This window comes from Galeopterus variegatus, unplaced genomic scaffold (genome assembly GCF_000696425.1).
Source record: "Galeopterus variegatus unplaced genomic scaffold, G_variegatus-3.0.2 Scaffold15, whole genome shotgun sequence".
Lineage (NCBI taxonomy): Eukaryota > Metazoa > Chordata > Mammalia > Dermoptera > Cynocephalidae > Galeopterus > Galeopterus variegatus.
In genome coordinates, this window is record NW_007726126.1 from 661071 (window position 1) to 685027 (window position 23957).

Sequence of the window (23957 nt, forward strand, 5' to 3'; positions counted from 1 at the left end):
TCCAAATGTTCTCCCTATCTTGAGTCTCCTCCTTCCAAACCACCTTTTGTTGTTGCAGAGAGAGCTCAGAAATACAAACCTGATCATGTTATTCCTATCTCAAACCCTTTAGTGACTTCCTAATACCTATATGATTGAATCGAGATTATTTTGCATGAGTCATAAAACCCTCCATAATCTGGTTCTTTTTACATTTGCTTTGTATTAGGAAAGGAGCAGGCAAATCTTTTCTGTAAAGGCCAGATATTAACTATTTTAGGCTTTGCAGGCTGTAAATTCTGTCACAACTACCCAACTCTGTTGCTGTAATATGAAAGCAGCCATAAACAACATATAAACAAATGAGGATGGCTGTGTCCCAATAAAACTATATTGGCAGTGAGCCACATCTGGCCCATAGGCTGTAGTTTGCTGACTTCAAACTAGAACTAAACTCCATTTTTAAGTCTTCTTAAAACTGGGTAAACGAAAACTGACCATTCTCTGATTAACTATTTTTCTTACAACAAAAGAGTCAGAGTACTCATGATAACTATTTTAATTACAAGGTGTTAACACATAGATTAACATAAACTTCAGTTGTCATGAAAACATATTCCATAAAATTCAGAAATAACAGATCTCAGTGAAACTGGAGCAAGCATTTTGAAGACTTCAACGTACTGGATAGAATTCTTCATGAATTTCAGCATAAGTTTTCTTATCTATAAAAGAAGACAAAAGAGTTATTTTAAAATTATGTTTTAAAAATTGTATTTCCTTAAGAAAAATTAATATTCAATAATCTTATCGATAGAAACTCTACTATGGTCTGAATGTGTCCCCCCCGAACTCATATTTTAAAACCTAATCCCCAATGCAATGATGTTAAGAGATGGGGACTTTGGGATTAGGTGATGAAGGCAGAGTCCTCACAAATGGGATTAGTGCCCTTATAAAGCAGAAAGAACTCTCGCCAGGCACTGAATCTGCTGGCACCTTGATCTTGTACTTCTCAGCCTCCTGAACTGTGAGCGATAAATTTCTATTATTTATAAATTACCAAGTCTAAGGTACTTTGCTGTAGCAGCCTGAATGGACTAAGACAAACCCCTAAGAATATCCCTATTTTCTTGTCCTCAACAATGCCTTGGCAATTACTGAGACATTTTGGTTTCATCAAACTAAGAATAACTTTGGAGGAATTTGGTGACAACCAGAGGCTGCCAAGAGGGGCAAAGTGCTACCGAGGGCATTCTGGCTGAAGGGGTAAAGGAAGAAATGAACAGGGAAGGGTACAGGTCAGCTAGGAGAGGCTAGCACCTGATGTGGTCAAACTGTCCATGCCCCTGCTGTCAGAGTGTGAGACTCTTGGAAGACCTGCCAGTAATCTGCTGCTCAGAGACAGAATGGGCCCTGAAGCTATACATACTCCTGCTGACAGAGGGGGCTAGTGGAAATACCTCTAGGCAAACAGCTGGAGGTCTGGGACAGAAGACTACTCATCCCCTGGGTCTCACTCCTAGGATCAGTATTTTCAAGACTACTTCCAGCTGTAACACCCAACAGTATTATTATCAGGAACCAGTATTCCCCATTCCTGATACATCCACTACTCATGGCTTTATGCTAGTCTTTAAGCTCTTCTTTGCCAAAAAGCTGTATCTTTTTTTTTTTTAACTGTATCTTTTTGACCTACCATAAACATCACATATGTGACCGAAGGCCATGGGAATACTGACTAATAAAATTTTAGAGCTAATAGGACCTTAGAGATTATTCAGTCTAATGATATGTAAATGTTTTATATTAAACATTTATACCAATAGGAAAATCTATTTAAAATCTATTTATATATTTACAAGTGCAAAATTTTCCCTCACTCATTCATTCATTCACACATTTAATAAGGATCTGTGTCCAAAATACTCTGTAGGCCCTGGGGAGACAAAAAAAAAAAAAGTGTCCTAATAAGTTAAACTCCCAGCCTGCAAAGAGTTCACATATGTGCACATTTATGTATGTTTTTTTTAAAATATAGGCAAGAAAAGTTACATTTCAATTACATTCTTAGTAGAACGGAGATAGACTGTGCTGAGGGAATACCTGTCAATAGCTCAGTGAAGCCTTCACTGAGATGATGAATCTTGAGAAGGAATTTACTAGATAAATAGGGTAGAAATAGGGGCAAGAGGAGGAAGAACATATCAGGAAGAAGGTATGACATGTACAAAGTGATACAGGATAGGCTCAGGACAAAGCATTTCAGGATGCAAAAGATGAGTGATGGGAGGTGAGGCAGGGTTCCATGTACTTCAGGTCAGCTATTATTTGTAAGTGCCTACTGTGGATAGGCTCTGTGCTAGGATGGGGAAACAAAGATGAAGCTACAGTCCAGTGAAGGACACAGTCGTGTATATAATGTGGTGAATAAAAGGTATAGGCCAAGAGTTTCTACCAGAGACAGGCAATTAGCTCAGCCTGGGAAAATGAGCCATCCTAAGGAGTCTGGATTTTATCCTATAAGCAACGGACAGCTATTTTAAGCAGACATGTGATCAGAATTGCTGTCAGCAGAAATAAGACCAAAGGCAAGTGTAACAGTCCAAGCAAGAGATTATCAGGGCCTGAACCAGGGTAGTAGCAGCGGGAGAGAGAGGAGAATTCAAGTTGAGAAATATTTAGAACTAAGACTGGATGACTAATGGGAAGTGAAAGAGAAAGACGAAGAGGATTCTCAGGCTTCTGGCTTGAATGTCCAAGTGGACAGTAGTGCTATTCACTGAAGGAAGATATAGAGCAGCAGGAGGTTTGGGATGACAGAAAGGACATGAGTTTATTTGCTGTCCAAGGGACACAGAGGTACTTAGCCAGAAATGGGATATATGAATTTGAGAGAATCTGGTCTATAGACGATGATGTGGAAATCAACAGGATATAGAAGGTCCCTGAAGCAACAAGCATGAGTAAGATTAAACAGGGAAAAGGATACAGGGTAAGGAAAGAGGTTTTCTACAATTAACTTGAAATACCTTTCTCAGGGAAATCCTCTGGGTGTGATTTTATATACCCAAACATATCGTGGTCTCTCACAGCATACATGTAGTCCTGACGTTTTAAAAGATAATATCCAACAAAAAAAAAGGAAGTAACATATAGAAGCTGGCGATGCAAACCTGAAATTCAAATGACAAATCCCAAAGAAAGCAAAAATTAGTCAATGTGTACTAAGAATTACATTCTTATATTTCAGATATATATTGTTATGGTATTTATTTTGCTTAAATCAAAAAAGCCTTTCCACAGTCTATCCTGAACAAACAGCCTTGACCCTTGACCTTGAGACACTCTACATCTTCTTAAAGAAATCTGGCAATCATGAAAAAGAACATTAAGTCTGCAAACTTAACTAACGATAAAACCCAAGATTTTTAAAATTCAGGTTTCATAAAATATTTCATTGAAAAAGGTAGATGAGTAAGTGCAGGTTGAGTATCCCTTATCTGAAATGTGTGCGACCAGAAGTGTTTTGGATTTCAAATTTTGGAATTTTGCATACACATAATGAGATATCTTGGGGATAGGACCCAAGTCTAAATATGAAATTCCCTTATGTTTCACATACACCTTTTACACATAGCCTGAAGGTAATTTTATACAATATTTTTATAATTTTGTGCATAAAGACATGACCTATCACATTAGTTAATAAGATGTGGAGTTTTCCATTGTGGTGTCATGTCTGTATTCAGAATGTTTCCAATTTTGGATCGTTTTGGATTTTAGGATTGGGGATGCTCAACCTATACAAATCCTGAATCCTGGACTAAGTAATAAGTTAACTTTAGACCTTAACTAACTTGTATTTTAGGGCCTGTTCAGAATATGATGAGAGTGAAAGTCCTCTACAAATAGTCTAAAAGCAAAATTTGGTTTGTCCCCATATCCCGATTTATATTTGCATATTTATTGGTTACAAGAACAGTCAGTTATGCCACAAACATACCTCATTAGGAAATCTCGGAATTGGGAAGGGGACCCTGGGCGTGCGGATGGGGTTCCCAGGATTGTGGGTAGGAGTCCCAGGCTGGCAAGCGGGGATCTCAGGATTACGAGTGGGGCTGTATTGTGAGCTGGGATCCCAGGATTGCAGTGGGGACATGGGATCATCCAGGGAACGTAGGTGTGATCTCAGGCACTGGGCCAGGGGGGAAAAAAAAGAAAAGAAAGGAAAAAAGGGAAAAAGCAAGAAAAAAAAGGAAAAAAAATCTCTTCACTGGATTCTCTCTTGTACCCTCTAGATTCTGTACCATTTGCATGTACTACCTATTCAAAAACTATATTATAAAAATCACCCTATTAAAAAAATCATCCTAGGGCCGGCCCAGTGGCGCACTGGATAGTGCGCCACTCGGGAAGCGCGGCGGCGCTCCTGCCCGAGGGTTTGGATCCCACATATGGACCGGTTCCCGCTCACTGGCTGAGCGAGGCGCGGGAGCAACACCGAGGCTTGCGATCCCGTTGCCGGTCCCCGGTCCGGTGCGGGGGCGACACTGAGGGTTGCGATCCGTTGCCGGACATGGAAAAAGACAAAAGACAAAAAAAAAAAAAATCATCCTATTATAATAAGACTGGAAGGATCAAAGCACATGATTCAGAGAAAGTCAAAATTGAAAGTCTGAAGTGGAAATCCAAAAGTGTGAATTTTTTATATGGAAACAATTTTTGTAAAACGGTTTACTCTGTAGGTTTGATTTTCTAGCTATGCTCCCACAATACTTTTTTCTTTCTTTCTTTTTTTTTTAAAGATGACCGGCAAGGTGATCTTAACCCTTGACTTGGTGTTGTCAGCACCACGCTCACCCAGTGAGCTAACCGGCCATCCCTATATGGGATCCAAACCCGGGGCCTTGGTGTTATCAGCACCGCACTCTCCCGAGTGAGCCACGGGCCGGCCCCACAATACTTTTTTTCTTCTTATCACTTCACACATATTCTTTTGGAGAAATCATTTATTTCTACAGTTTTATCTACTATCTATGTGCTGATGAACCATAAGTAGGTCTACCTGGGACATCCATGCTGAATAACATATATATCCAAATGTTTGACAAACACGTTCACCTAAATACCCCAAACCAAACTCATTTCTTTCCTATTCATATCTCTTTCTCCTGTTTCAGGGAATGACAGGACTATTTACCAAGGAATCCAAGTAATAAGCCAGTAATCATCCCTTTTTCTACCCTCTTTCCCCACATCCAGTCACTGAGTCCTGTCAATTCTACCTTGTAATTATTTCCTTTCCTCACTTCAGAGAACTCTCTCTCATTTGGCCTAAATGTTCTCCCTTTGATCTCACCAGAATCACTCCACTCTGACCCCAGCTTTTACCCTACCACTAGAGGAATTTTACTAGAATGCAACTCTATCTTGTCAGTCCCTTCTATCCTTCAATTATGTCCATCAGGAGTCCACACTCCTGAATATGATTTCCAAGGCCCTTTATGACCTGACTCTTCCACCTTCATCTTTTTTTTTTTTTCCCCCTTTTTGTCTTTTTTTCGTGACCGGCAACGGATCGCAACCCTCAGTGTCGCGCCCGTACCGGACCGGGACCGGCAACGGGATTGCAACCCTCAGTGTTGCTCCCGCAGCTCGCTCAGCCAGTGAGCGGCCGGTCTGTATGTGGGATCCGAACCCTCGGTGCGAGCGCTGCCGCGCTTCCCAAGCGGCGCACTGTAGCAGTGCACCACCGGGCCGGCCCACCACCTTCATCTTTGATACTCCCTGATATGCACATTGTGCTCCAGCAATACTGAACTACTTTTAATTCCTCACGCAAACTTTCATGCTGCTAAATACCACATACTGCTTATTTCTGTGCCTAGCGACCTCCTCATCCTTCAAGACTCAACTCAGACATCACTTCCTCTAAGTCTTCTCAGATCTTCCCTGGAGTTAAAAGAGTCAAATTATGTCTATTAATATACAAGTTGCTACAGTAATTTATTTTTGTCTCTACCACCAGGCAAAGCTAATGTTTGATTTATCTTTGTATACCAGCACATAGCATATTTACTAAATACATGAATGGCCTTGGGCAAGTCAATTGACTACCTCTAAAACAGAGATAATACCTATCCTGTCTTTCTCACAGCAGTAGTATAAAAACCAAGACAAAATGTGTGTAAAAGTATTTTGGAAAATGTGTAAAACAATAAAAATGCAAAATATTCCTACAGTTGGGACTGGACAGGGCCCAGGCTCTTTTGCATTCTCCCTTATCCCGAACAGCCACTGCTTCCTCTGACGGGCTACCTGCAATATAGCAAACCAATATGGGCTGAGTTCCACTGGACTACATAAAGACCCAGACTCTCTCTATAATGACCCACATTCCTCACAGAAAAAGACTCCATATATGTTTTAGATGATGTCAGCATCCAAGCCATAAAGGCATGGCTTGGCCTCTTCCCAAGTCCCCATTTCCCTAACCTCTCCTTTCTTTCTCTCGGTGGTGGTCTTCCTCTCACTACATGCATAACCCCTCCACAATCATTTTCCCCTTTTTTCCTTCACTCAATGAATCTAAACCTGGAAGCCATTATGCTCTTTGCAGAACACCACAAATTATTGATATATTAAGCTAGAGATCAATATTTAATTTTGTGGACTGAGATTATTAATTAGCTCTAAATTGAGGGCAGGTAAGTAGTAACCAGCAACAAGGGTTAAAAAACAGGTGATAAGTGCTGGCTGGTTCGCTCACTTGGTTAGAGCATGGTGCTGACAACATCAAAGTCAAGGGTTCTGATCCCTGTACTGGCCAGCCACCAACACCCCCCTCCACCCCCACAAAAAAGATAGCAATAAAAACAGCTGATAAGAGGAAAACTTAAGAAAAAATTCTATTTAATACTTCCTGCTAATTTGCACAATTCTACTTCATTAACAATATTACATTGTTACCCACAGAATGCCAGGAACTCTCCAAGGCTGTAGTATCAAAATCCATCATATCTCTGTCCTTCTCCACTCCTTCAACTCTCTTAGAAACACCATTTATGTGTCACACTGGTTACCCTATGTGCATAAACTTGGACCACAATTTGTCTTTTTAATGGATATGGCTATCAGGTCGGTAAACCTTTGGAAGGTTGGGACCATGTTTTATACTTCCTTGTGATTTGCACATACTTATTCATTCAATAAATACTTCATGAGCACATACTATATACCAGACACTGAACTAGACAAACACTATAGGCATTCAATAAATGCTGCTGAGACTAACCTCTTTCAATAAACTCCTCAAGACCCAAATTTTCCAAAGCAATTCAGGGAAGTTCAGGGAACTTATGAACTCTGAATCCTAGTCCTTGCTAAGTGCTTTATATACATTATCTCATCTAGTTCTCACAGAGATAGGGAACTTCCCCAGAACCTAACAGCTAGTAGGGAGGAGGTGGTGTCAAACCAAAAGCATATGCTCTTAACTATTACACTCTTCTGTCTCCCAGAAAGGCACAAACTGCTACGTGACAATAATGACGTGAGATTAAGTGGTACATACTTCACATTTCAGCCAAACTTTACTTCCTGTGGAACATTCTCCCTTCCATCTGTACTTCCTTTGTGCTCCCAAAGTGCTCTCTGCTCACCCACCTCTATCAAAACATGTATCTATCACACCAAGATGAGTAACGGGCTGTTTACTTTTTTAGCCTTCCTGACTCAACTACAGGCTCCTCACCTCATATACCCAGTACGTAATGCACTGCCTGGCAAAGTATGCCTGGCACAGGAATTCAGTATATGTTGAACAACTATATAGTAAGCTCTTTGTGTAACAAGAGCTAAGGAAAGGGAATTTTGTCCAGTACCTTCTGTATGTCAGGCATTTTACCTACAGAAACTCACTTAATTCTCACAACAAATATGCAAATAATTAATCACATTTTACAGATAAGGAAACTCTGGCTCTGAGTAGCCTTACCATGTAGCTTGCCCAAAATGACACAGCTGGGAAGCAGTAAAGCAAGGCCATTCATTCAGTTCCAAAGTGGAGCTCTTTTCATTACACCAAACAACAGACTTGGGCAGATATGAAATAGCGATGAAAAGAGAGAAAACCCTATGTCCCCAGAGGCAGAATTGGACACAGATCACTCCTTTCTGTAGTGAGGGGTCATGTCCAAGGGAGATGAGATTTCAATATTATTTGAGCACTGGAAATGCTGGGATTTGATCGGCTGTAAACTGATCCCCAGGCATGACATACAGCTGGAACAAGGCTAAGAGACACAAGTGGGGTGATTCCTAGCTGCCTGAACCATTGCATTATCTTTCTTCCTAACTGTGCTCCTTGGCTCCAATCAATGCTTCACATTGCTGACAAAGGTGACCTTTTAAAACACAGGTCTGACCACTGCACTTACCCAGCTCTTAAAAGCTTATAAAGTTCCTGTATGCCTAGAGAATAAACTGCCATAGTTTACCCAAATCTCCTTGTAGACTTACTGTCCAAACCCTGTACACTGGATTAATATCCCTGTACACTCGATTAATCATCAAATGACCCCCCACCCCCGCCCCAGGCCCTTGCCTCCATTTGCTCCCACTAGCCCCACAGGCCTAGAAAGCCCTCTCTCAGTTTGATAAGGCTAAATTCAAAGACACCTCTTCCAAAGTTCCTCTCCTCTTTTCCCTTTGGAAATCCACAGTCTTTAGCACAAATACTGTGTTACCTATTAGCAGAATAGTCAGTCTCTGAGAGGAGGCCAGTGATATACTACTAGGAAATAAAGCCTGGTGGTTTAGAGGCTTATTCAAAGTATGGCTCCCAGACCACCACAAGCAGCAGTAACTGGGAGCTTGTTGGTAAGCTCTTCACCAGATCTACTGAACCAAATTCTGCATATTAACAATATACATGGGTTTTCATATGCACATTAAGTTTGAGAAGCACTGGTTTCAAGTATACGCTGTGAGGGTTAAAAACAAACAAACAAACAAACAAGACTCTGCTCCTTACTAGCGTAATGACCTCGGGCAAGCTGCTTTAACCTCTCTTAGGCTGTTTCCTCGTTTGTGGATAATACCTTCCTATAAAGTGTTTTGAAGACTAAATGCTATAATGCCCGTAGGGTGTCAGTAGTGCATGGCACGGAATGAACGCAAATTTTTGCACACAACACAGGGCGAACTGAAAGGGGAGCAGTCCTAGGTCATTCACAGACTTACTGGGGAGTCAAGGGTAAGTCCCTGCTTCACTGCACGTCAGTTTCTTCAAGTGCCTAGTGACACTCTGGCTCTGCCCGATTCTGAAGAGCTAACAGGCCGCGGACGGCCCGGGGGGCCGATAGGCAAAGGCCCGGAAAAGCAGGACACCTCAGGAGGGTCTATGGCGGAGCCGGCCGGTAGCCCTGCGACCCCCTCTCCTCGCAGCCGATCCCGCTCGCACAGCCCTCACCTGCAGACATCACGGGCCTCCGCCGGAGCGCGTTATCAAACAGGCCCGCGCAGTAGCCCAGGAAGCCGATGTAGAGGAGCCGCGGGTCGGTCAGTTTAGGCGGGGGCAGGCTCCGGGCCTCATCCTGCAGGAACTTTAAGGGCACTCGGCCCGGCCGTCCGGTCATCATGGTGACGCCGTTCCCACTTGAGGCCTGACCTCAGACCACCAACTACTAGAAAAACCACCTCGACAACTGTCGGGCCCTAAGCGGCGAGCTTTTCCCTCCGAGCGTGGGGCTGAAGGGCAGGGCGCAAGGCGGTGCAGCGCCCAAACGCTTCCCGGTGCGTGCTGCCGCCGGAACTCCGCGCGGGAGGTTCCGGGCTACTAAAGGGGACGCTGTGCTCACTCGCACGTCCGCGCTAATTCTACTGGGGGCAGTGGGGTTTCGGGGGACCCGTCAGGTACCACTGGGTCGAGGAGTACACCAAACGAGCCAAACGGGGCGAAGCCGAGGAGACACATTTTTTTGGCTCAACTCCCCGACCTGGAATTGCCTCTCCCTCCCCTGCCGCTGAATATCCCTTCAGCAAAGATTCATCTTTGCATCTAACACCCACAGGTGGACATGATGGATAGTTTTGAGAAACGTAATGAATTGAAATCTCATAAAAGCTAGTTTTCATTTTCTGGGTTTCCGGTCGTTCGTTGCAGACACATCCTCCAAAGACTAAAAAGCCGTCCGGCCGGCCGGCAACAATCCAGAAAACCCGAGGACTGGATCATTTAGCCTCCCTTCTTGAAATTCAGATTCGGCGGCGGCACCCTAAAGGGCTTCACCTCTGGGTCTTTAGGTCCTTGCACGTGACTGGGAGGGGTGTGTTCCGTAAAGCCTTCAAGAGTGAAAGAAAGAAGGTATCTGTAACATTCTGCCAAATAATTCCCCAGTCGGCTCACCTACTTCCAAGAATGGGGAGCTTCCTTTGAACAGCTCCCCTTTTAGAAAACCCTACCTGATATGGACCTAATAGGTCTTCCTGTAGTGTCCATTCATTAGGGGATCGACATTTTATCTAGGCAAATGCTGATTAAACCAGAGGTTAATGCAAATGTACAAGCATAAAAGGTATTGATTTCCTAAGTGAGAGAATTAAATACCAGCGAAGAGTAATTAAATTAAAAATGGACCTTTTGTGCCTATAAAAGCACTCCCTAATCTGTAATATTTCATGTTAGGAATTTCCGAGAGAGTTTATATAGGAAGTTTCCTGGAACGCAGCACTTTTCAAAAGTTCACACCCTTTGAGCCAGTAATTACATGCATGGGAGTTTGTCCAACAGAAATAGTATGACACGAATAACCTTTTTATGCAAAAAGTTTTTGTTTTTGTTTTAACCACAGCATTTCTTTAAAAATTATATCAGTAGAATGAAAACCACCAGAAATGTTCCCCAGGATTAGGTAAATTATGAATACCAGATAAACTATTAGGCAAACAATATTTAAATTATGTTTACATAGATTTTGTTAAAACTTGGTGAAAAGCTTATGTATTGAATGGCCCAGCAAAGGATCAGCTTCTGCACAAAACCTAACTCTGTGTAATGGGCTCCGTAACAGAAACCTAGCCTACCTCTCCCATTCTTATGGGCCCAATCTTACACTTTAAAAAAAAAAACCAAAAACTTAAGATACAAAAAGTAAAAATAAAGTAACAATATAACAAATATGAGGGTACTTCAAAAAATTCATGTAAAAATAGAACTGGGCCCAATCTTACACTTAAAAAAAAAAACCAAAAACTTAAGATACAAAAAGAAAAAATAAAGTAACAATATAACAAATATGAGGGTACTTCAAAAAATTCATGTAAAAATAGAATTGAAAGATAATACGAATCTTTCCATAAACTTTTTCCTTTTTTTTTTTTTTTTTTGCTATTGGAAACTGCATTGCTCTGAACATTTTTGAAAAGAAATATGGTATTTAGTTTCAAGAAATACTATGAGCAGCGCACTATAGCAGTGCACCACCGGGCTGGCCCTTTCCATAAACTTTTTGAGGTACCCTTGTACTCATATTCTACCACCCAGAATTAACTGTTAATTTTTTGTCATATTTCATTGTTTTTGAATTACCTTCTCATTATTGCTAGCATACAAAAATAAGACTGATTTTTATTTATTAACATCATTGCCTAGTTCACTTATTAAGGATTTATCTAACTATTTTTTTTGTATTTTTCTCTGTATACTGTAATGTAATGACCAAATAAAAAAAACCCTTTTTCCTTTAAAAAAATAAAAAATAAAATTCTTTATGTAGAATTACAAAAAAAAAAAATTTTTTTTCTGTCATATTTATTTTTAGGCTTTTTTTTTAAAGGAAAGAAATCACTATAGATAAAACTAAAGTCCCCTTTGTCTTCTTCCCTGTAGACAACCACTATTATGTTTTTTTGTTCCTTTTTTTTTTTTTTAAAGATGACCGGTAAGGGGATCTTAACCCTTGACTTGGTGTTGTCAGCACCACGCTCAACCAGTGAGCTAACCAGCCATCACTATATGGGATCTGAACCCGTGGCCTTGGTGTTATCAGCACCATACTCTCCTGAGTGAGCCATGGGCCATCCCCTTATGATGAGTTTATTATGAGTTTAGTGTGTATATTTCCAGTCATTTAAAAAAAATAATTTTAAGGGCCGGCCCGTGGCTCACTCTGGAGAGTGTGGTGCTGAGAATACCAAGTCAAGGGTTAAGATCCCCTTACTGGTCATCTTTTAAAAAATAAATAAATAAAAATAAATAAATAAAATAATTTTACATATATTTAGTATTGTGTTATGTATGCTTTTTAAACCTAAATGGTATGATCTGTTTATTTTTCTCTTGCGTTTTCACTCTATGTAAAGTTTTTGAGATCTATCCATGATGATACAGAAAGATGGGGTTCATTACTTTCAGCTACTATATAATATTCCATTACATACACACAGAGATATTTCATCATATAAATATGTCATATTGTATTCATCCATTATCCTGTTGATGAATATTTAGGTTGTTTTCAATTTCTCTTATGCTTACTTACATCTATACCCTAGATTCTAGGGCCTAGAGAAACTTTTGCACAAGGGTACCAGGAATAGAAGACATGTACAAGAATATTCACAGGAGTAATAATCATTTGTAATGCCCCCAAACTGGAAACATCTTATATGTCCAATAAGAACAGAATGAAAAATAAATTGTGTTGTTTTCATACAAACGAATATCCATGCATAGGAATGAATGAATCTCAAAAACACAACTTTGAGAAAAAGAGGTAAGTTATAGGATTTTATGATATGATTCCATTTATATAAAAGTTCAATATTAGGCAAAGATATATTGTTTAGAGATACACATATTAATAGTATAAAGAAAAGCAAGAGGAGGATTAAGGCAAATGTTCAGGATAGTTACCTTTGGGGAGAGAGGCACACACAAAAGGCCTCTACAGTATTAATAATAAGCAATTTTGAAAAAAACAATCCTCAGTTTTGAAGCCGTATAGTGGGTACGTGGATGTACATGGCTGGCTGGTATGGAGATCCTAACCCTCGCCCTTGGTGTTATAACATTGCGCACTAACCAACTGAGCTAACCGGCCAGCTCTACATTTTATTAACTGCATTTAACTGTGCATATGTATTTTATACACTTTTGAATTCATGATATATTTTATGACATAATAATTGTTTTTAGTTCAATTAAAATATTACCTTTTTATTGTGGTCAAAACTAAATAACATTAAATTTACCATCTTAACCATTTTAAAGTGTATAGTTCAGTAGTGTCAAGTATATTCACATCATTGTGCAACATATCTCTAGAACTTTTTATTTTACAAAACTGAAACTCAATACCCATTAAACACTAATTCAACCTTCCCTTTACCCAAGCCCTTGGCAACTACTTCTTGTTTCTATGATTTTGACTACTTTAAATACTTCATGTGAGTGGAATCATCCAATATTTGTCCTCTTGTGACTGGCTTATTTCACTTAGTATAATGTCCTCTAGGTTCATTCAGGATGTAGCTTATGACAGGATTTCCTTCCTTTTTTAAGGATGAATAATAATTCATTGTGTGTATAAACCACATTTTCTTTATCCATTCTTCTGTAAATGGACATTTGGGTTGCTTCTACCTCTTGGCTATTGTGAATAATGCTGCAGTAAATATAGGTGTGCAAGTATCTCTTCAACATCCTACTTTGAATCCTTTTGAATATATACCCAGAAGTGGGATTGCTGGATCATATGATAATTCTATTTTTAATTTTTGAGGAAACTCCATACTGTTTTGCATAATGGCTGTACCATTTTATATTCCCATTAACAGTGCATAAGGATTCCAATTTCTCCACAAACTTACCAACAGTGTTCTTTTGTTTTGTTTTGTTCTTTTGATAGTGGCCAAACTAATGAATGTGAGGTGATATCTCATTGTGGTTTTGATTTGCATTTCTTTTATGTGGTGATGTCGAGCATCTTTTTATATGCTTGTTGGTCATCTGTATATCTTCTTTGGAGAATTGTCTATTCAAGTCCTTTGCCCGTTGTTAAATCAGATTGTTCATTATTTTGTTGTTGTTGTTGTAGAGTTGTGGAAGTTCCTTATATATTCTGGATCTTAATTCCTTGTCAGATATATAATTTACAAATATTTTCTCCCATTCCATAGGCTGCCTTTTCGCTTTGTTCTTTTCTTTGTGTGCAGAAGTTTTTAAGTTTGATATAGTCCCACTTGTCTATTTTTGCTTTTGTTACCTGTGTTTTTGATGTCATATCCAAGAAATCATTGCCAAATCCAATGTCCCAAAGATTTTTCCCTATAGTTTCTTCTGAGAGTTTTAGAGTTTTAGGTCTTACATCCATTTAGGCCTTTAATCCATTTTGAGTTTATTTTTGTATATGGTATAAAGTAAGGGTCTAACTTCATTCTTTTGCATGTGGATATTCAGTTTTCCCAACACTATTTGTTGAAGAGACTGCCCTTTCCCCAGTGTGTAGTCTTGGCATGCTTGTTGAAAATCATTTGGCTGTATACACAAGGGTTTATTTCTGGGCTTTCTACTCTGTTCAATTGATTTGTATATCTGTCTGTATGCCAGTACCACAACATCTTGATTATGGTTTGCTATGGGTTGAATGTGTCCCTCAGAAGTTCATGTGCTGGAAACTTGATGCCCATTCTAACAGTGTTAAGAGGGAGGGGAAACCGATTATGGTATTTGAAAGGTGGGGCCTTTAAGAGGTGATTGAATCATGAGGATAATCACGAGGTTATTAATGTATTAAACAATTCATGGAGTAATGAGTTATTATGGATGTGGACTGGTAGCTTTATAAGGAGAGCACACGAGAGAGCTCTTGCTCACGCCATTCTTGCCATGTGATACCCTGCATTGCTGTAGAGAGTTACCATCAAGGAGGCCCTCACCAGATATGTTCCCTAGACCTTGGACTTCCTAGACTCCAAAACTGTAAGAAATAAATTCCTTTATAAATTACCCAGTTTCAGTATTCTGTTATAAGCAACAGAAAACAGACTAATATACCATTGTTTTATAGTATGTTTTGAAATCTGGAACTGTGAGGCCTCCAACTTGTTCTTTTTTCAGACTGTTTTGCTATTTGGGATCAATAATACATTTTCAAGAAGAAAAATAATATTTCATTTAAATGTAAATTTCCGTGATGATTAAGAGAGGTTTTGGGAATTCTTTCACATGCTTATTGGTCATCTGAGTTTGCTCTTCAGCAAATTGCAAGGTTTTGTCTTTGGCCCATTTTTCTATTGAATTCTTTCTCCTATTTATTTGTAGAAATTCTTCATATATATACATATGTATGTGTGTGTATATATGTTCTGATGCTAATCTACATGTAATGTTATGATACTTTTGCTTGCTTTTGAACATTATTTATGGAGTTGGGGTTTTTTTCGGTCATAAAGTTTTAATTATTGATTTAGTAAAATGAACCAATCTTTTTCTTTATGGTCTATGCTTTTCATATGTTTTAAAAGCCTTCTTTATTCTGAGATCATAAAGATATGCTCTTATATTTTCTTCTCAGATTTTAGCTTTTCATGTTTAAGTCTTTAATCCATTTGGATTTTTGTGTTGAGTATGAGGAATACTACACATGGGAACCACCCCAACACCATTTATTATTAAAGTTCATCTTTTCCCCACCAATATTTAATGCCTCCTTTAAATACTATTATGTTCTCACAAATGCCATAGACTATTTCTGAACTTTATTTCGTTCCATAGATCTCTATGCCAATTACTGTATCTATAACACACTATCTAATAACTATAGCTTTGTAATATTCTTTTATATCTGGTAGGGTGTGTTGCCTACCTTTTATTCCAAAAGCTAATTAACAAAAAATATTAGCTAGTTATTACTATTTGTACACCTTTACTCTTCCTCATGATTTTAAAATCACCTTGTCAAGTTTCCTGAAAAATCTCTTTGGGGTATTGGTTGGAATTACGCTGAATTTATAGACTGACATGGAGATAATCAATAAATTTAAAATGCTGAGCCTTCTCATCCAGGAACATGGTATATATCTATTTATTCAAGTTTCTTTTTATATCCCTCAATAAAACATTACCATTTTCTCTACATAATTCTTGCACATTTTTATTACTTTGTCTCTCTAGGTATTTACAATTTCTTTTGCTGTTGTGAATGATATCTTTATATTCCATTACCTTTTCTAATTGGCTAATTAGAATGTTGTTCTTGCTAAATAAACTCTTATTAGTTCTAAAAGTTTTCCTCTTGGTTCTGTTGGGTTTCCTCATATCCTTGGCAAACTTCTCTGTTGCTATGCCAAACTTTGATTTTTGCCGATCTACTAGTGGTAATGTTATTTCATTACCGTTTTGCCTTCCCTTGATTGTTAGTGAAGTTGAATATCTTTTCATATTTATTGGCTCTTCCAGTTTTCTCTTCTGTGAATGAATTATCTCTTACCCGTTTTTCTTTTGGATCATCTTTTTTACTGGCTGATTTTTAGGAATTCCACACATATTCTCAACACTAATAAAATTTACTGTTTTTTATATAAATTTATCCATTTCCCCCTTTATACATTATGTTTTTTGTGCTTGTCTAAGAAATCTTGTTCACCCATTACAATGTCATTCTATTCACACCTTCGATTAAACTACCCTTACTGAGAATACCAATGACCTCCATATTACCACATTCAGTGATACAATTTTTACTCTGCATCTCAGCAGCATTTGACACAGTTGTCCTCTCCATCCTTTCAATGAACACCCTCTTCCTTTAGCTTCCAGGACACCATACACTCCTAATTTTTCTCTTGTTTCACTGGCTTTATCAGTTTCCTTTGATGTCTCCTCTTTTTCTTCTCAGCCTGCAAATGTTCCTTAAGACTTGTCCTGGGCTCTCTTCTCTTTATTATCTACTCTGTTTGGTCAGGTGATGTATCTACTCCCTTGGCCTTTTCACATATATACTGATGACTCCAATATTTATTACTCTAGCCCAACCTCTATTCTGAGCTCAAATAGTATATCTACTCACCGGCTTGATATCTTCAACAGGATATCTCACAAACACCTCACATTAAGTATGTCAAAAAATAAAACTTTTCTATGCAGTGAGAAATTTTTAAAATATTTTAAAGTATAAGGAATAATATAACAAACACTCATATTTCCACCACTGTAAAATTTTGTTGTATTTGCTTCAGGTCTTTATTCCCTGGTGTATATACTTAAACATACATGCATACACACACACACACACATACACCGCACATTTATGTATGTATACTTAAAATGTATAAGTAAAATACTACTGAGCTAACACTCTTCTTGACCCCAATCCTCAGTCCCATTTCACAAAAGGGGAGATTAAAAAAAAACCAAAAAACTTCAGTCCCAGTTTCTTTCGTTCCTCCTTAGAGGCAACCATCACACACACACACACACACACACACACACCGCACATTTATGTATGTATACTTAAAATACTTAAAATGTATAAGTAAAATACTACTGAGCTAACACTCTTCTTGACCCCAATCCTCAGTACACCGCACATTTATGTATGTATACTTAAAATGTATAAGTAAAATACTACTGAGCTAACACTCTTCTTGACCCCAATCCTCAGTCCCATTTCACAAAAGGGGAGATTAAAAAAAAACCAAAAAGTCCCATTTCACAAAAGGGGAGATTAAAAAAAAACCAAAAAACTTCAGTCCCAGTTTCTTTCGTTCCTCCTTAGAGGCAACCATGGTCCAATAATCTGTATTTTAGTGTCCATTTTAATATGTTTACATTAATAAATGAATTAATAAACAATATAAAATATGATTTGTGTATGTGTGGTTTTAAAGTTTTACACATTCTGTACTTATTATCTCCTTAAATACAATGTTCAAGTGTTTCTCTGGGGTCTGTACTTAGAACTGTTGAGTTGCAGAAGATGCGAATTTTCAATTTTACTAGATATCATCAAATTCCTCTCTAAAGACACTTCCAATTTCTACTCCCATCTAGAACATATGTGAAAGTAGCAATATTTTCTGTCAGACTTTAGTTTTTGTTGATCTGATGATGGAAAATGGGATCTTGTTGTTCTAATTTGCATTTCCCTATTATCCAGTGAAAGTGAGTCTCTCTATATAGTTATTTGCTATTTGGGTTTTCTTCTGTTTGGCTATTCACATATTTATTTGCTTAGGGTTGTCTTTTCTTAATTAGTTGTAGGCATTTCTTGTGTGAAACAATATGAATCCTTTGTCTGTCATATATATTGCAAAATAATCTCCCTCAATCTGTCACTTGCCCTTTAACTTTGTTTATAAAGTCTTCTGTTACACAGAAGTTAAAATTCTGATGTAGAGGGCCGGCCCGTGGCTCACTTGGGAGAGTGTGGTGCTGACAACACCAAGTCAAGGGTTAAGATCCCCTTACCGGTCATCTTTTAAAAAAATAAAATAAAATAAAATTCTGATGTAGTAAAATTTATCAATATAATATTTTCCTTTATGGTCTGTTTTGTGTCTTTAAAACAAAGGTCCTAAATTTTCTTTTAAGAATTTTATAACTTTCAAAACAAAGCTCTTGATGCCACCCTTCCATTCTCTACTCCCTTTTCCTGCACTTTCCCCATCTTAGTAAATGGTGCCACCATCCATCCAGACGCAATGCCTGAAATGTAGAGGTTATCTATGATTCTTTCCTTACTTACCCTCAAGCCTCATATCTCATCCATTTCCAACTCCTGTCAATTCCCCTTCCAAATCCATCTACTTCTCCATCATACTGCCACTACCCTTCTTCAAAACTCCATTATCTTGTACCCAGGTAGCTCCACAGATTAACTGAAATGATCTTTTAAAAATATATACCAACCTACAAGTCAATAAGATAAAAAATCTAATAGGAAAAGTGGCAAAGAATATCAACAGTTTTCAGAAGAGAAAATACAAATGATTCTTAAACATACGAAATGCTTCTAACCTCTCTCATAAGAAAAATGCAGATAAAAATTACTCTTTGATATCTCTGGCAAAGATCTAAAAGACTGATGACACAGTAAGTTGACAGGTGCGTGAGGAAACAGGCTTCCTCATACATTGCTTGCGGAACATACACTAGTGCAACTTCTATGATCAATCTGGCACATCTATCAAAATTATAGCTGCACATAGCCTTCAACACAGAAACTCTACTTCTAGCACATATGCAAAATGAAATATTGATGTTTACTGATATTGACTGAAGCATTATTTGTACTGGCAAAAACTGGATACAACTGAAATTCCATTAATTGGAATCTTGTTAAATAAACTGTGGTCCATCTATACAATGGATACTGTAATGGACAGACTCTGAAATGGCTTCCAATTAAGTCTGCCTTCTGGTACTCATGCCCACTGTAATCCCCTACCCTTCAGTGTGGGTGGGATGTGTGACTTCCTTCTAACACACAGAATATGGCAAAGGTGATAGGTTGTCACTCCCATGATTACATCACATAAGTTCATAACATCTATCTTATTAGCAGATTTTCTCCCTTGCTGACTTTGATGAAGCTAGCTGCTATGCTGTGCAGAGGCCCACATGGCAAGGAACTGAGGGTAGCCTCCACCCAACAGCCAACAAGAAATTGACACCCTGTATTACACCCATAAAGAACTGAATTCTGCCAACAACCATGTGGGGGTGGAAGCAGATCCTTCCACAGTCAAATCTTCAGATGAGACCACAGCTCTAGGCAGCACCTTGATTGCAGCCTTGTGAGAGATCCTGAAGCAGAGGACCCAGATAAGCTGTGCCTGGACTCTTGACCTAAAGAAATTGTGATAATAAATGTGTTGTTTTCAGCCAATAAGTATGTTATGCAGCAATATATAACTAACACAGATACTATGCAACTGTTAAAAGAATGATGCAATTTTATATGTACTGATAATAGAATGAAATCTAAAATATATTAAGCACAAAAAGAAAGGTTAAGTCAAAACAGTGTGCCTAACTATCATTCATGTATATATAAATACTTGTCTATGCATAGAACATCTCTGGTTATCTCTGAAATGATTCACAAGAAATTGGTAACAGTGGTTATCTCTTGGTAGGGGAACTAGGTGACTGGGGACCTGCTGAATTTTGCTCCATGCACATGAAACTGTAGCTCAAAACATCTTAAACCTGTTTTGCTCCCATTTGACTTAGAATAAAATCTAATTCCTTACAAATGGCCTAAAAGATCCTGCATGATTTGGATCCTGCCTATTTCTCCAACTTCAACTTGTATCACTCTCTGGCTCTTATGATCCTGTTGCCACTAGAATATAAGTTCCTTGTGGGAAGGAATGTCTTTCTTGTTCACCTTTTGTTATTAGTCTGTTTCTGTTGCTTATAACAAAATGTTTGGAACTGGGTGATTTATAAAGAAAGTGAAAGCTGGTAAGTCCAAAGTCCAGGGAACATATCTGGTGAGGGTCTTGGTGGTGGCAACAGTGACTCAGGGGTTTCACACAGCAGAAAATGGTGGAGCAGAGAGGGATAGTTCCTCATGCACCCTTCTTTTTAAAGCTCTCAGGACCACACCCAAGACTGCCATTATTAATCCATTCACTATGGCATGGTCCTACAATCTAATCACCTCTTCCAGGCCCCACCTTTCAATGACCATAACAGGATTTCCCACTCTGAACAGTTACAGTAGGGTTTAAGCCTCAATGAGGCTGGAGGTGGGAGGGGGGCAGGGATCCAATCTACAGCACCTTTTGATCTCCAGCAACATAGCACAGTGCATGACACTCAATAGGGATTTAGTAAATATATACATTTTTAAAGTAATAATGAAAGAATTTGATTTGCAAAGTTTTAGTAAAGACTAAAAATGTTAATGCCTAGCACAGTACTTGGCACTCAACAGAAAGGGACACAATATGGGATTTCCAGTATCACTCAAAGGGCTTCAAATAAATAGGAGTAGAACCTCATTATATATTGCTCCTGAAACTAGTAGGTGAAGGAAGAAATATTAAGAGGATAAAAGATATTAATTCAGCATTAAGAATGCCATAACAAACAGCTGCACAGATGAGAGGGACTGCTTTAAGAGATGGTGAATACTCCCACACTGCTTAATCAGCTATCTATTCTTTACCAGGAAAACTGCAAAAAATAAATGAGTGCTCTTCTGAGAGCCTTTCTAGGATTCAGTGATTCTTATAAACAGTCTCTTTTTTCAGCGTATTGTGCAGAGGCATATTATGGGTCCTATCCTTTTCATAGTCGTTTTATATGTACAAGTATATTGTTTTTACTCTGACTCCTGAGTTAAAAAAAAAAAAAAATAGTACCTTTACTGACCTTCCTGTAAAGTGGGGATGCTGATTATGGTATCTCATTGTGAAAAACTAATGGCTATATTGATTCAAGTTTTTGAGGTTTATATTTATTATAATGTCAGCTGCCATTAGCACAGTAGACTGTTTTGGGGTTTTTTTGGAGCACAAAGGGATAGATGGGTCAAAAGTTTTTTTTCTTCCCACCATCATGCTGGAAAAGTAATTTCATTAAACTATTGAACAGTAAAACGTCTTTTTCAAAGGTCATATTTTATTGGTGTCTTTGGCCCATTAACAGCAAACAGAAGCTGCATGGACTATACATAGGGGGCAATTCTCTCTGTTACTGAAGTGCTTCCTTCACAAAGTGTGCAGGCTGAAGTCATTAACAAGAAAAACTATATCAGTGTTAAGCACGAGGGGCACATCTTCCTGGTAGCTCTGGCTCTCTCTCTCCACCTGGGGAAAGACACTGTGACCAAGAACATCAAGTCGCACTCACCTTTATCTTAAATTTTGGTACACTGAATATACATTAGATAGTAGGTGAGAAAGGAGGTATGTATCTTTTTGTTTAAATTTTGATAGTAATCTTATCTTGTTCCTGATTTGCTTAATTCTAGATTCCAAAACATTTTGAAACAGCACTTAATTTATTTAGTAGCTGCAAAAACCTAGGTATTTGTTGTTGTTGAAAACCACCCACATCTCTGCAAACTTTAAAAACATGAATACAAGGTACAGTGCTCTTATCTTGTTCCTGATTTGCTTAATTCTAGATTCCAAAACATTTTGAAACAGCACTTAATTTATTTAGTAGCTGCAAAAACCTAGGTATTTGCTGTTGTTGAAAACCACCCACATCTCTGCAAACTTTAAAAACATGAATACAAGGTACAGTGCTTAGATAAGAATCCTGGGCTCTAGGCAGGAAGCCTGGGTTCTAGTCTGTGTTGGTATCAACAAGGTATCCCTCAGTCTCTGGAGACATTTCCCTCCTGGTAATACAAGAGGCTGAACAGTTTTAAGACAATATTTGGACTTTGAACCCTGAAGTCACATGAAAATGTACACGAAGCTTAATATGTAAAATAGTTCAAAGCATATTTGCTTTGGTGGAAAATGGGACAAGAGCCCAGAGCTTCTGAGGCAACTCTAAAGAGCCTCCAATGCTCTGCAGAACATTCTGGAAATCCCTGAGCTAGATGAGCTCTTCCAGTTCTGACATCACATCACTTTCACAGTAACAACCTACAAAGCATAATTAAATTTGGCTTTAATGAGATGTATCCAAATTCATCTTCTTCCTTTTTTTTTGGCTTGTGCAATAATTGGCAAAGATGTGAGGAACCACACTGGGTCCTTTGTGTTAATGCTTGTATTAGTAAACATATGGGTTTTAATCATGGCCTGTGTGGTGTGCTTCACTCATTCAACTGGGGCTATGAAGACAAATGCAGTCTCTATTCTCAAATTGTTAAAATTTCCCAGAGAAAACAGGTAAACAAGCACAATCAAGTGCTACAGTTGTTAATGGTAGAAGCAGACCCCTGGCATAGTGGGAGCACGCTGGAGAAGGGGAAAGAAGGGAGAGTAAAGGATTTATATAAATAGCAACTGCATTTATTGAACACTTAAAATGTGTCAGGCAGTGTTCTAAATTTTTTATGTAATCATTTGAGAGATGCAGACATTGAAGATGGTTAGATTATTTGCCTACAGATAAAAAAAAATAATGGAGGCAGGATTTACAACCAGGCTGTATGACTCCAGGGACCCTACTCTTCATCACTACCCTGTGCTACCTTTATATTCATAGATAGGATAGCAAGGTGACAGGGTAGAAACGTCAGCAGAGAGAGAGAGGAGAGGAAGAAGCATGAATGAAAGCAAGCAGGGGCACAAAACAGTGCACGGGGAATTTTAAGTTGTTGGGATGGCTGTAACACAAGGTGCAGGGGAGACTGTGGTGAGGAAAATAGATTAGAGGGGCTATGCTTCCCTCCCCCTTTGGCAAAATCCCCATCTTTATCTCTGCAATAACAGACTAAAAAGAAGTCTGGGAAAATAGAATGGATTTAAGAGATAGCATAGCTGGATTAGCATCCCAGCATGTCACTGACGTTGGACTCTCAGATCTTCTTAGGGGATAATGGGTAAATAAAATGTGTGAAAGTTCATAGTGTTGGCCAGATAAGTGTTGGCTAAATTTGAATGTGCAGCAGATATTAGGCAAACTGAGTTCCTGGATAAAAAGGGTGTATGGAGTACTCTAAAAGGAAAGAGGAGTACAAGGCAAAAACCACTTCAGTTCGTTCACATGAGGAAAAGTTTAAGTGACAGCCTTATCAAAACTGTACTGCTTGCTGTTAGAATAAATGAGCTGTACAAGATGTCCTTAACTCAATATGAGAGTAGCTGTGTAGTCTCTGCTACATGGCCAAACCAGTACATTAAAACTCCCCCTGTCTTTGTGAGTATTGTCCTTGTATAATTTCAATGGGGGAAAAAAAACCCTCCTGGAACAAGGTGTACAGAATGGGGACAATACACCATCTGCCTGTCTGCTTGCCAATAGGAAAATGTAGGAGCTGGTAATGATCCAAACA

General features: G+C 38.6%; 1 protein-coding gene across 2 annotated transcripts; it reads right to left on the bottom strand.

Annotated features, from left to right (window-relative positions):
• Positions 1-523: 523 nt before the first annotated feature.
• Positions 524-9786, bottom strand: NDUFC2 (NADH dehydrogenase (ubiquinone) 1, subcomplex unknown, 2, 14.5kDa). Of its 2 annotated transcripts, XM_008566025.1 has the most exons (3): positions 9455-9777; positions 3012-3155; positions 524-704 (listed from the first exon to the last, which is right to left on the bottom strand). In XM_008566025.1, exons 1-3 carry the CDS (start codon positions 9621-9623, stop codon positions 655-657), a joined length of 363 nt encoding a protein of 120 aa, XP_008564247.1. In that variant the 5' UTR covers positions 9624-9777; the 3' UTR covers positions 524-654. The 2 variants fall into 2 exon arrangements, with proteins under 2 accessions (XP_008564247.1, XP_008564256.1); XM_008566034.1 differs by lacking the exon at positions 3012-3155 and having other exon boundaries at positions 9455-9786.
• Positions 9787-23957: the final 14171 nt, after the last annotated feature.